The 15,216-nt window shown below is 38.4% G+C and overlaps 1 protein-coding gene across 2 annotated transcripts; it reads right to left on the bottom strand.

The window, feature by feature from the left end:
* Window positions 1-6,607: 6,607 nt before the first annotated feature.
* On the bottom strand, window positions 6,608-12,537 carry LOC133713004 (adagio protein 1). Of its 2 annotated transcripts, XR_009847704.1 has the most exons (3): window positions 12,049-12,537; window positions 7,287-9,197; window positions 6,608-7,090 (listed from the first exon to the last, which is right to left on the bottom strand). XR_009847704.1 is itself a non-coding variant. In XM_062139130.1 (2 exons), the coding sequence occupies exons 1-2, from the start codon at window positions 12,300-12,302 to the stop codon at window positions 7,586-7,588; spliced, it is 1,866 nt and encodes a 621-aa protein (XP_061995114.1). In that variant the 5' UTR covers window positions 12,303-12,537; the 3' UTR covers window positions 7,125-7,585. The 2 variants fall into 2 exon arrangements, 1 of the variants encoding a protein (XP_061995114.1); XM_062139130.1 differs by lacking the exon at window positions 6,608-7,090 and having other exon boundaries at window positions 7,125-9,197.
* Between the last annotated feature and the right edge of the window lie 2,679 nt (window positions 12,538-15,216).

The raw sequence follows: 15,216 nt of genomic DNA on the forward strand, positions 1-15,216 counted from the left end.
TTCTAGTTGATTTTCTACCTCAGACTTAAAGATTTGAAAAGCTTTCAATGCTTGTGCCTTTTCTGAAAGTAGATAAACATAACTGTATCTAGAAAAATCATCAATGAATGTGATAAAATACACATTCCCACAGATAGTTTGATGCCTAAATGGTCCACATATATCAGTGTGTATGAGTTCTAATAAATTTTGGCTTCTATATGCAGTCTTCTTTCTAGTATTAGTTATTTTTCCCTTAAAGCATTCAACACAGTCTGTTAGATCAGACAAATCAAGTTCATTTAGGATGTTGTTTTTCACCAAAATTTTCAGTCTCTCTTTTGAAACATGGCCGAGTCTTCTATGCCATAAAAATGCAGACTTTTCATTTAGTTTGGTTCTTTTAACACCTGTTAAAGTGCTAGTACTGTTGGTGTTATTTTCAACAAGTAAAATTTCTTGTTGAGCCATTGAACACTTTAACTGTAAATAATCATTCATAATAACACCAGAACCAATTTGAACAGAATTTTTAGAAATAAGAATTCCATTACTATCCATAACAAGTCTACAACCAGATTTTACTAAAAGAGAAACTGAAACCAAATTCCTTCTCATGGAAGGTACATAAAAAACATTGTCCAGAACTAATAATTTTCCTAATCCTAAATCGAGCTTTAAGGTTCCAATAGCCTTGACTGCCACTCTCATGCCATTGCCTACACACAGGTTCACTTCATCACTTTTTGGGATTCTCCTCCTTATGAATCCCTGCAAAGAATTAGTAATATGAATAGGTGAGCCTGAATCTATCCACCAAGACTGTGGTTCAACATTTATAAGATTAATTTCTAAGGAAAAAACTGAATTAGAAAAAATCTTACCCTTTTTGGCTAACCAATTCTTATAGCCAGTGCAGTCCTTTTTCATGTGTCCTACTCTTTTGCAAAAGTAGCACTTGAACCTGAATGGCCTGTTTTCCTTGGCCACTGCAGCTGTTGAACTCTTAGTTATGGCTTTGGTAGGCTTGAGCTTGTTCTGGGGCTTTTTCCTTTTAGGCTTCTCAATGAGGTTAATGGTTGTAGCAGCTTCCTTTTCTTCCTTGATCCTAGATTCCTCATCCACACAGATGGATATAAGTTCATCTAGAGTCCAGTTTCCCTTTTGAGAGTTGTAACTGGTCCTAAGATGACTAAAACTATTAGGCAAGGAATGTAGTGCATAATGCACTACTTGCTCATCCCTAACCCCCATTAAGAGTTCCCTGAGTCTGCCATTTATATTGATCATCTTCATAATATGCTCTCTAACTCCCCCTGAACCCATGTACTTCAAATCATGAAACTCCTTAGTCAGCCTAGCTGCTTCTGCTTTTTCACTTTCTTTAAACTTAGCACCTATGAGTTCCAGAAAATCTGATGCTAGCTCAGGCTCTTCTATACTTCCCCTGACAGTCTTAGACATAGATGTTCTGATGAGGTTCTTAGCCATTCTATTGGATCTATGCCACTTCTTGTAAAGGTCAGTATCTTTCTTGGTGCTCTTTTCATTTAACTCTTCAGGCTTATTCTCAGTAAAGCAGTAGTCTATGTTCTCATGCATTCCCATATAATTTTCCACAGAGTCTAGCCAAGCTCTATAGTTGGTTCCAGTTAACATCAAGACACTGTTCAAGTTCATGTAAGAGTTACCTAAGGAGCAAAACAAAAATTCGAGTGAGTTCTCAGTTTGTAAAGAAAATATGTTTAAGTTTTCTGTGTTTTATTTAGCTTTAAGTAACCAAAACAAGAACATACAGAAAACCTAAACAACCATACTTGCATTCATGTCAGTCCATAACAAAAACAATATTAAGCATCACTTTTGAGCAGAAACTTAATATCCTGGAGTTCTTTATCAATATGCCATGTTCAATGAAAACAAGTTATCCAAAGAAATTTATCCACATCTTTAGACAGAAGAAAAATTTCTAAGTATCCGTATTTATTTTCATCAAGCATGCATACTGCTGTTTTGTATTCTAAAACCATACTTAACCACTTCTTTGGAAGATATAACTGAAGCATAGTTTTAAAACACAAAACACAATTTCAGTTTTGTTACTCGATCAGGTACAGTTACTTGGTCAGTTACATGTACCTGATCAGTGTTTTCTGCCAACATCAATGAAGGATGCTTTGTGCATCATAATCACTTATGTCAACAGAAAACCACAAAACACTTGAGCTTATATATTCTACCCAGATCATTATCTTTATAAGAAATTTAAGCTCATGCATCTGTCAATTTCAACGATGTGCAAAATTTGGGAGATTCTGGTTCTTCATACATCGTCATACGATCACAGATGCAATGCCATATAAACAATCAATTCAACATGCATATCAATTCACACATACACATTGAAGCACAGACAATTGTTTCGATTCCTAGAATCCACAGAACAATCAAGAAATTGTAAATTTCATCCGGTCACCATCTACTCTAACCTAACGCACGCCGGGAATGCTTCTAGGGTTCTTGAGCACAATAAAAACTTAATTATCATGCTATGAATCGAAAACAATTTTTCACAGAAAAACCTGTTTTTGCTTTTTCCCCAATTTGCTGCTAAAGAAATCATAGCGGAAGCGTGAATTTTATAATTAACCAGATGCAGCAGTCGACTTAAGTAACTTACCTTGATCAGGTACCTGACCAGTTACTTGGTCAGTTACCTGGTCAATTACTTACTTGGTCAGGTACCTGATCAGTTACATGACCAGTGACTTGGTCAATAATCTGATCAGTTACTTGACCCGTAAAGCAAAAACCCTTAAAAAAATTTATGTTTGTTTTGCAAAACCCTAAAACGATTTTTCATATTTGTGAGCCTATGCTCTGATACCAATTGTAAAACCATAGTTACATGCTCACAACATATGCACAACAATCATAATAGGATTAAGGCTTACCTTCAGCAATCACTGTCATGGATTCCATCTTATGCAGCTGCTAAACACGATCACTGAATATGGTCTTCTGTTACTTACCAACTTGCTTCTCAATGGACAGAACAATATGCAATAGTCGTGGTAGTAATCAGGGACCAATTCATCTGTATATATATGAGACTTAAACCTCAAGAAGCTTCCCATTAAAGCATTCCTTGTCGGTTTAGGTTTCACTATTAGATTCCTAATGTATCACAACTTATAGCCTTTCTTGTCGACTAAGCAATGAATTACTATCCTTAATGAATTGATACACTACTTCATTAAGTCACTAGTATTGATTCACTGTTTGTATCCATGTTAAACTAGGATTGATATTAAGCTAATCATCAATTACTTTATGATGATATGTGTTATGTCCATATTTGATCTTACATGATCGAACTAAAGCTATATATGCCAGAATCTTTTATTCAATCTTTTAATCGAAGTAAAGTTTCATTCTTTTTTTGCTTCCCAGTTCAATTCATTTTTTGGGGGTGCTTTTTGTTTATTTAATTAAGGTACAGGGCTTGTGGATTGGTTTAATCTTTGGTCTCTCTTGTCAAGCAAGCACACTATGTTGATTACATAGCTCAAGAAATGGACTCGATCTGATTTCTCTCAAAATCCCAAAGAAAGAAAACCCAATTTTGGAGCCTAGCTAAATACGTGTGGAATAAATCTATACCTTATAAATTGTAAAATGTTGGGATACTATGCCTTAAAATTCAATCAGATGTAAGGGAGGCTTTGAGTGATCTCAGATGCCATATGATGGATTTAGATGAGGGAGGAAGAAGATGAAAAAATCCAGGCGTGAGTGTTTGGTTCTGTGACCAAGGAAACGAGATTAGGTAATGTGTAACGGGAGTGTTTGGTTTTTAATGGTTCTGCTATTGTATCGTTTGATCCATTCATTTAAAATCGAATGGATGTTATCGTTTTGTCCCTTGATTGTTGTCCCACTGGTGAGCGGTCCTTGCTATTATAGTACAAGTATCCCCTTAATTGATGGAAATACTAAAAGGGTTAATGGAGGGATAATACAAGTACCATCAAGCTCCCTAAAAATTTGTAGGTACCAAAAAGTGCATTTCGTGATAGTTTAAGTACTGTATGAGGATTTTACCCTTAAAACAACATAACTCATATTGTAGCGTGTCCGAAACTATACATTGATGGACACCAGACATTAGATAAATTAGTCCTACATCATGTTTTTGCTCTAGTCTTCCCTTAATCTCTCCTGGTGCGTTTGGAAGAGAAAATCATGAAATCCGTATGAATTTATTGATGGAATCTTTAACTCCATCAATCTAAAATTCAATTAATTGCAATTTATATTGTTTGGTTGTATCTATTTAGGATTTGAAATGTGTAATAAATTAAAAAAAATTAAGATAGATAAAAAATAAAATAGAAAAAAAAGCCTTGTTTTTGGAAATGAAAATTGAATACTGCACAGAATTCGTAAATGACACATATTTTGGTGGAAATTGAAGTGTGGAATTTAAATAATGAATTCCTTCGTTTTTTTTTCAAAAAGAAATTTAAAATTTCCAAACTGATAATATCAAATGAGGGAATTGATTTTTATGAATTATGAAATCCTCACTTTCAATTAAATTTCATCATTTTTTTTCCCTCATCCAAACACACTCCGTGTTTGGTGCACAACCTAGATGAAAATCTCGAATTCGAGACTCGTTTGTTAACTGATATTCAATAACTGCTCTGAGCACAATGGCGTTAGTGACCATCACCTCTTCATCATAAGACTTTTGAATCTTATTCAACATCTTCATTGAATGATTCCAGGAGAAGAAATGTGTAATGATTACTTGATTAGGAGATGAGAAAGATGAAAATTTATAAGATAAGGTTGTCTGTGAATGAAGTTGAATAAGGAAGCCTATTTATTGACATTTTTCATACAAAACATGATAAGGTTATAATGACACGTGACACAACCACAAGCTTCATAATCTTATCTAAAATATCATATAAGATTACATAGACAAAAATGGTATGATAAATAGTGTTTTAAGTGATCATGTCTGTTGAAAGTAGTCGGTGATTGTTTTTGTTTTATTTTTAAAAAAAAATTATCAGTGATTTATATGAACAACAAAAGTGTCAGTGCTTGATTAGTGAAAAAAAAAATCTTAGTATTTCTTTTTACCCAAAATTAACATTGCTTTAGGCTTTCCGAAATCTTCATCATTACTATTTTACGTCAAAAAATAAGTGAGCAATGTTCTAAACCAATAACTTAACGGGTGGACTTGCTTTTTTTTTTCTTTTCTTTTTTGAGAAAAAAAATGAACAATTACAATGAAAAACCTATAACACCACCACAACCAAACTGATCTAAATTAAAAGCAGAGAGAGCAGGAAATGGGAGCCTATTCCCGTAAATCCGGAGATGTTGATTGACATGGCCAAGGGAGGTGATCGCGTCGGCCACGAAGTTCGCTTCACGGAAAATATGCTTGAAAGAGATATTCTCGAACTTTTGTGCTATAGCTTGGATATCTCTCAAAACTCGAATACGCCAAGGAGGATCACATTTCTTGTTGAATAGTCAGTGATAAGCTTAGAGGGGTGACTTGCTCTAACGTGCCAATTTACTCTCACTATATGCAAGGAATCTGTTGTTCACCAGCAAGTAGACGGACCAGATTGCGGTTTGTGGTTTGCCCTCAATTAGTATGGAGGAATAACTTTTTCCTGTTCTTGTTCTTGTTCTTCAAAACTTAATAGCTCGACCAGAAACAGAGAGGTGAAGTAATCTCACCAATTAACCACATTTACTCCATACATGAGATCTATGGCTCCATGAAGAACCTAAGACTAATATTTTCCAGAACATCGAACAAAAGCAAACTAAACATAAAGCACAGCAATACTGCTGATGTGAAACTAACCAGAAACCAGAGTATTAAAGGTAGGCGGGACAGTCTAACCATACTAGGACTATTGATATTGACAACAAAAAACAACCAAAGAATGTCAGACTGACGAATCAAAAAACGCCAAACTACAGCACCAAAACCCTGGCAAGACGAGACTCAATCTAGTGGCATTCAAAGAACTTACCAACTCAACTCCTATAATTAAACTAGAGTCTGAATCATTGTTCCCAAAAAAAAAAAAAAGGAATTCTCAATGACATAATTGCAAGGAAAATACGAGTGGGATGACAATACAAATCCTAAAGGAATGACAGATACATCGTTTTCTGAGAATCTAAGGATATACTACGACTTATTCAAAGAGCCAAAGAAAACACAAGACTATCAAAGAAATATAGACTGCAGAATCAAAGAACACAGAACTATACTGAGATGCCCATAGAGCAGACCAAAAATTAACTTGATTCCGCAACCAAAAAAGATGCAAAACTTATCCCAATCTATCTTTAGCTCTACAGAGACTGTGAGACTGTCAGAGACTACGCGAATGGGTATAAAGCAGACCAGAAATTAACTCAATTCCACAACCAAAACTCATGCAAAACTTATCCTCGTAAATCACTAGCATTATAGGAACTGATAATGACTCACAGACTGTCAATGGGCATAGAGCAGACCAAAAGTTAACTCGATTCCGCAACCAACACATGCAAAACTTATCCCAATATATAATTAGCATTACAGGAACTGATAATGACTCCATTTCACTGACTAAGCGAGAGTGCATACAAATGCTGAACAACAGGAAAACAGCTATATTCAATTTTATAACCATAACAGATGTATACGGCTGTGTAAAGTGCAAATTGTAAAATAAGAAATCGAAGGAAGCATAACTGTAACAACTGTATCTGGCTGTGATAAGTGGAGACAGCAGAATGCGTAATTGAAGGGAAACTAAAGAGCATGTATCTCCGGCCGTGTTAAGAGGAAACAAATGCATAACTGAAAAGAAACTAAAGGCAAAGATCAGGGCAGCAAAAGAAGCCACATCCTTCCAAGGCTGAAAAATTGTCAAGTCTCAAGAAAGTGAAGAAACCATCTCGGCCAGAAAAAGGAACTTAATCTGGACGCAAAAACAACACCGCCACGTTCTACAGAGTTAGGGTGCTGGCTTCTTCAGAAATCTGCCTCACAATCTTTCCTTGTATATCTTTTCAGCTGGATGACATATTTTAAATGAGTAAAGGAGAGCTGGAGAAATATTCATTACATATCTAACTAGCAATACGTTACTATTAACAAGCATCACCTTCATGTTTGGTTCAAATTACAGAACCTGAATTCAGATAACACAGGCATAATAATAAACTAAGCCTACATATATAAACCTACCTGTCCATTATATACTACTAACCTGACAAGGAAGATTATTCATTGTCCGTACTGAAGGGCAGTCTCACACAAACCTCACAAAAAACAAACATTGTTTCAGGGTCGCTCTTGGAAATAACTGAAATGTCACCCCAAGCCAGAACAAATCCATATAAGAAACTTTCAGAACCTAAAGAAGTCCCGACTAATGTAACAATTGTCAAGAGTGATTAGTGACTGAAATAGCAACTTCTGCCTGACTGATTCCTCCAAATTATCTGAAATGTTGCAGTTGAAAGCTTCTGCGCCCTTTGGTTACACCATATTACCATATACTGTCAATCAGATTACAGAGTTTGCTAGTGAAAGCTCATGAAGCTCACTTAACATCCACTCTTCTCCAGTTTGACCACCAAGGACAATTGCCCTTGTCCCTCCAACAACACACGTGCTGTGTCCCCAGGCGAATCTTGGGGGCCGCCCCGGTACATTTAATATTCTCCATGTAGGTTTCTCATCAGTTGGATCCAGAAGATAAAGTTGGGAGGCAGAGTGAAGACCAGCAACAGACCCACCAAAGATCAAGATTCTCCCACCTGGGAGGCTCACAGCGACATGATCAAGTCTAGGAGGAGGAGCCATTCCTCCTGGATTTCCAGAACCGGGCACTCCACCTCCAGTGACACACCTCCAGCATGGTTCGTCCTCACTCAGGTCCATTGTAAAAACATCACTCGAACGAAACCGAAGTGGCCCACTCTTGGCAAGGCCCCCAAACATCAAAATCTTCCTACCACCATATACAGACAGGGTGTGACCTAATCTGGAAGGGGGCTTCCATGCTACTGGTATCTCTCTCCAGACAGGTCTTTCCATCGAGAGATCAAGCAAAAAGGTATCACTGAGAAGGACTCCGGAGTCTGCACAACCACCTGAAACTATCAACTTGGTGCCATCAAGAGTGCAGGAACTGTGCCATGATCTTGGAAGAGGAGGAGCCAACCCAGATATTTCACGCCAAGTTGGAGGTTTTGCATCCAAATCCAGCACAAAAACATCATTTAGCAAACCCTGCCTGCCACAGCCTCCAAATACCACCAAATGTGACCCATTCACACAAGAAAGTGTATGGCCCCAACGACCAGGAGGAGGGGAGCTCACTTGGACATGCTGCCACTCTGGGTTATTGGCATTCAGATCCAATACGAAAGTGTCATTCATTGGTTGCATATTAACCCCTTCACCACCGAAAAGAACTACACGATTACCAACTGCACAAGCACTAAAGTTACAGCGTGAGGGTTCCACAGCACCTCCAACGGTGACCTTTCTCCACGTCGCTGCTTCAAGAGTGGTCAGTTCACGTGCCAGCCTACCCCAACCTAGCCTCTTTGCACCTGGCACAGCCTGTAAAACACGGGTTGTTTCACTACCCCATGCATTCTGGCAGACCACTCTCCAAAGGTCCTCATTCTTCGTAAGCTCATAGAGTCGCCTACAGACTGACCCAACAGATGCAATGTCTCTAGGCGTCAAGTTAGATAATATCTTGAGAGCAATAACCTCATCACTCAATTGCAATATCCCACAAACTCCACGACAGATATTACGCTCCCCCAGAGGCAATCCAGGACGAAAAGCGGAAAGACAAGCATGAAACCGATCAGAAGATTTTGCAGACTCCTTGATTGTGGTACCAGGCACTGGACCTAGATCAATATCTACCTCCGTGAAGAACTGAATTCCAATGACATGGCTTATCACATCATCATCCCCATATATAGGTGTCAGCCGCAACCTATTCATCATTGGAGATCCATCTTTCCTAAAGTTTAACAACTCTCCTTGGAATTCAATGCCCTCCTCCAGACATCTTTTGATTTCTGAAACTACTGCAGAATCCACTAGTGGATGCCTTCTTTTGGCAAATGGGCCTCTATATTGCAAAAATCGGCTGTGACAAATATACACAACATCAGAACGAAATAAGTAAGGGCGGCAGATATGAATGCATTATTTTGTTATACAAGCATTCTATTCCAACAAATACAGAGCCGCTAAAAAAAAAAATCGACTTGCAATGTCTCCAGATATTTATCATTATACAGTCTGAAACAGGAAGCAAAAGAACTCACATTCCACTTATGCTTCAAAGCCCTTTATGAGGTCAAGTTTAATCACAATATAAAAGATAACTTTATTTTCATAAACGAATAAAATACACACTAAAATTTTAAGTGACCTCCACAAAACTGACAAATTTACAGTTGACAACTTTATAACTGTGTAAGAAAATTTCCTGTTACAGGCTTCCTGCTTACAGACTGCAATTTTGACCCAACTATCAGCCTTGTGTATATTTTTTACAATACTATATAATGAAAAGGATAAATTCTATAGGTTATATATTTCTACAGTCACAAAGTTTATCACTGTCAGAAGTACTAAGGAATATGAAGCCTCAATCTTTTGTTTCGCATTTTTTCACTGAGGTGGATCTTCCACGTGATAATAGCATCAATGACCTTTTCTCCCCACAGAGGATGAACATTGGAACACAGTCTGATCCTTAAGGCTAGAAAAGAATAAATTCTAGGAATCGCAAGGGAAGAAATGTCTTTCTTAGTTCCTAATATCAACATCATTCCAAGTTCACACACATAAGAAGCTCAGCATTGGCCAGGAAACTGTGGTAAGAGTGACTAACTATAACACCTTATGAAAGATCTCAAATACCACACTATTAGGTAGATCAATACCATATGAGACCCTAACACAATGTCTGACATGGTTTCTATAACATTCTATCAAAGCACCAACACCAGGTGATACACGAGATCAAATTTACATATTTTCTAGGGCCAATAATAAAGAAGGCCAACAGGACTTCTATTACACAAAAGAGCTGTGGATACATATTTTCTTTTCCATAAAGGCCACTGACTGTAGCCGCAAAAGCCAATTAATTTTTTGGAAAAAGCCATGACAGTAACAATTTCTACTTTTGTAAAGAGTCTTGAAACACTCCAATTATCAAAAAGACAAACAATGGATAGGAAACCCAAAACTTATCAAGATCTTACATTGTTATCTTACCTACGAGAGAGACGATAACATTTTGCAAACGATACTAATATTCTGTGAATGTCACTGTCCTGACTTTTTCTTGAGGAAAACATAGGCCCCTTTTTATAACAGGCTCTCCTCGTTTGGCCTTTTCTGTATTTCCTTTTTTATTACATGTTCTACAATTATTCAGTTCTTGATTGATGCAAATCTGCTCATTGTATGGTCTGTTTTCTCAGGTGTAACTCTAGATGGAACTAAATATCATGTTATAGGAAAATGAAACTCAAAACCATGCATTACCCTATGCTTTTCTTACCTTCTACATTATCCAATTTGTTGAAACCCTTAGGATACTTCATTTAAATCAAGTTGGATATGTATAGCAATGTCAGAAATCTTATTTGACATTATACAAAAGACGTCAGCACTTTTCAAAAATGGTGCAAGTCATGACATTATACAAACCAAAATGTTGATCCAATTTCTAAAACTCAGACACAAAACTCATACCATTGAAAAGCATTTCTGATGTTTCTAGAACATTATTAGGAAAATGATTATGAAAGTACAGTCACCTAGAGTCAGATGCTTAACTCATGCCATCCCTTTCAGCCTTAGAGAGTGTTATCCCATAATCTATCATTCTCAAAAATTTCCAAAGGGTTGACAAGTTCAGCAAAACAGTAGAGAGAGTGGGCTACACCTAGCCTGGCCTATCCAGTATCTGATTCAAAAGGAGCTTGAATGGCTGTTTTTCCTCTCTCTGTATAAAGTAAATCAGTCCGGCAGAGCTTGGAATGCTTGCTTGAACCTAGCTACACTCACTCAAAGTTAGTAAACTTGCTTAGTGCGAACGTTAAGGAATTCTCTCAAGTGTTTTCTACAGCTTCGATATTAAAGACATTGACTGTGCCTAGAAATACCCAACACACTCACTTAGACTATATCCCATTATCCTTGATGGACTACTTGTCCATCTCATTTTTTTTCCCTTTTCGTCTTCCCAGCAATCATAAAAATTCTCCACCAAAATCAGAGGAACAGTATATGCACAACTAAGCATCAAGGAGATGAACCTTGTCGCATCACATATCTTCTTAACTATAACCTGATGTTTGCCTCAAATCGTCCCTGAACTATATCATTTTTCATGATAACATAAGTTCATAGCTAGAACCTCATATTATTCGCCTCGATAAACTATAGTCTACAACTTTGTACTGGTCCTACAGTAAGTACACACAATTCATTGTATTGCTATTTATCATATCCTATATCAATAAACCATTATATTTCACCTATATTCACTAGTATATCCTCCCCTAAGTCAAATTTTTTCTTTTCTGTACTAAACACAATATGCCTTGGTGGGCTACCAATCCGACTATAAAATCAACAAACTAATTACTTGCAACTCCAATTCAATTAGCTTGCGTCCAATTGAAAAGCGCAAACAAAAACCCTAGACAGAGGCAAATTGGTACTCACAAACTTACAAGCTCCCAAATGCCAAGCAAAATTACAAGTGCCTACACCAAAATCTAACCAAGCCATAAAACCAATTACGCAGCTCCTCTAACATTTTCGGCAACAAAAACAACGCATTTCCGAAAATCATAGACAAAATTCATCACCATCCTCAGGAAAAAGTCCTAGAAGAAATAAAAACAAAAGGAATTCCCCAAAATTGAAACCCTAAAAAGCAAAGGAAAGGCGAATTAGAGAGAGAAACAGACCAGTTGCGACCGAGGACCTCCTCGGCTCGGTATCCGGTGACCATCTCAAAGACGGTGTTGACGTAGATGATAGGATGATCAGGGTCGATGGCGTCGGTAACAACAATCCCGCACGGCGCCGTTTGAAGCAAATTCTCGACGGGGAAGGGAAGCGGACCGGGGCCGGCGGCGTCGTCGTCGTCGAACATGGAAGAGCTGACCTCCTCCTCCTCCTCCTCCTCGGCGCTCAGATCCGAATCGCTGTCCCACTCCATTACTGTTCACTTGGTTACTGGAATGGAAGATATGAGACGATTGCTTGCGATTCACCCCATGAAAAAGGGGAAAAACGGAATCGAAAGAGATCAGGCGAAAGAAACGAGTGGTGGGCAGTGGGTGTTAGCTCCTCAAGGCTTTTTCTGGTCGGCGAGTGTTTGGCAAAGTTAGCTCAAGCCTAACGGATGGTTGAGACTAGAGACTTTCGTTTAATTACCTCCCACTACTCTCGGGTCGGGCGGGGGTCTTCCTGGGCTATTTGGGTTATATATATGTGGGGAAATGACGGCCCGTGAGACTCGTAGAACAAGAGAGAATCGTCTTTCGTTTTATAGAAGCAAACAATCGTGATCGGAGTTGTAACTTGTAACTACACGTTGCACCGATTGAAGGGTTACAAATGTGATCTCATCTGAAAACTAGTAATTATCATTTATAAATTGTTTTTTTTTTTTGTGCGGCTATATCTACCCTACTAAACACTCTGTTTATCTTATAACTAAATTTTTTCTTTAAATTTCAAAATTGTCATTAGCTACAATTATTAACAGAAAACAATGAAAATGAGAAATCTGTTGTAGAGAAACTGAAATTGAGAGGAAATCGCTGTGTATTCTCATTGATAATAGGGGCCTCTTTATATAGAGGATTACAATGCATAGAGTCTGAATCATACAAGGAAATATAATCTCTAGATTCTTCTAATTAAACCTTATTACCACTAGGTCAAGTAACCTAGAGTTTGGGTCAAACACAAATTAGGGTTTTACTTGAACACTCCCCCTTGTGTTACCCAAACGCGGTGCTTCTCTCGTTGCCTCATTAAAAACCTTGTCGAGTAACAAAAACCCAGTGAGACAAAAATAACCTTGGTCGAAGGGGAAAAAGAGCACAACACACCCTTCACGTTTCGAGACCATACATGTAAACATCTCCCCATGATGTCTGCATCTCCCCCTGATGACAACGGTCATGGAAGTTCGGATAACTTCCGTAAACGATGCTACCAACATGTTCCTCGAAAGTGGAATTTAGGCAATGACTTAGTGAGCAAGTCTGCCACACTGTCCTCAGATTGAACCTAGTTCACTTTGATCTTGAGAAGAGTTTGTTGTTGCTGATTATCCTTAGTGTTGTCGCTTTTGATGTAACATTGCTTCATTTGTTCAAAACAAGCAGCATTATCCTAAATGCTCGTAGGCTCATCTGTGGTAGACTTCAAACCACAATTGTTCGAACATGCATAGTTATGGATCCAATCCATAAACATTCACGAACCACTTCGTGAAGAGTAATAATCTCTGCATTGTTCGAAGATATAGCAACTAGGGTCTATTCTGTAGACCTCCAAGATATCACGGTCTTTACCCATGGTGAACACTTAACCATTTTGGGAATGACCTTTGTGTGAGTCAGAGAGATACCCAACATCAACAAAACCTTCCAAAACACATGTCGTTTTGGGATGGGGATAGTGGACGCAGGCCAGTGTTGGCGGCGTTCTTGGTGTGTGATGGGTCCGAATCCATCGTCTCTCTGTAGGGATAGAACAAGCCCATATCAATCATACATCTCAAGTATCGAAAGATATCTATTACACCAATCCAATGGCATCGCGTTGGCGCAAAGCTATACATTAGCTAACAAGTTCACTGCAAATGAGATGTCCGGTCTTGTGCATTGAGCTAAGTACAATAATGCGCCTATTGTACTTATGTAGGGCATTTCCGCCTCTAGCACATCTTCGCCATCATCCTTCGGACAAAGAGGATCCTTTTCAGGATCAAGACTACGGACGATCATGGGGGGGGTGCTTGAAGGCTTGACCTTGTCAAAACGCCTAAGCATCTCTCAACACTATGCTCAAGTTCCAAACCGAGACATAATCGTGTTCTCCCAAAATCCTTCATCTCAAACTCGGATTTCAAGTGTTCAGTGGTTTCCCTTAACTCTTTAAGGGCTTCCAACGAAGATCATGAACCACAATAGAATCCGAAACTTGTTATAGAAACGCGTGGGCATATCCCTTCCCAATCAAGTAGTCACTTTAGTGAGCGTTTCAATCTTATTGTAAACGCGCTCCGTGATCTAGAGCCACTTGACTTGGTTAAATGAAGTTCACCATGAACCTTCATGTATTTCATATCTAGATCCCCATAGAGATACGTAGTGACCACATTTGTAAGCTGCATGTTCAGTTATTTGGAAACTACCAAACTGACAAGGTAGTGGAGTGTAATGACATCCATTACGAGAGAATATGTCTCATCGCAGTCGATTCTAGGGCGTTTTGTGAGAAGCCTTGAGCCATAAGGCGAGATTACCATATCTTTTTCTCATCACGCATTCTAACGAAGACCCATTAGTCAATATGTTTTATGTTAGGAGGTGTTGACATCACTGGCTCAAAAACCTTCCTCTTCGTTAGAGAATCCAACTTAACTTGGATCGCATCTTTCCATTTAGGCCAAATCTCTCTACGTTGGCATTCATTCATCAACGAAGCGTGGTTCGATATCATCTGACTCAACAAACTCATACGCAACGAAATGCGCAACTACATCATCAATTATGATGGAGTTTCTATCCCACGTCTCATGTACACTAGTGTAAGTTTCATAGAGCTCTATATTCTCAGGAATAGGTTCTGACATTGAGGCGTCCCCCAACGATAACCATAACCCGGAAGATACTCATGAGACGGATTTTGAGTGTCGATGATCAAAGGATTGGAGTGTGCCAAAGTATCATTCGAACCCACGGGCCTCCCATGCATCCTAGCTAGGGCCATGGCCTGTAACACCAGAGTGCCACTCTCTTTGGCGTTGGCGCCATGCCTACCTCTGTGTAGAGTGGCGCTACGTCCTCTCGTAGGGACGTACATCCTTGCAGGCATATTTGCAGCAGATGTGT

This window comes from Rosa rugosa, chromosome 5, assembly GCF_958449725.1.
Source record: "Rosa rugosa chromosome 5, drRosRugo1.1, whole genome shotgun sequence".
In the NCBI taxonomy this organism is placed as follows: Eukaryota; Viridiplantae; Streptophyta; class Magnoliopsida; order Rosales; family Rosaceae; genus Rosa; species Rosa rugosa.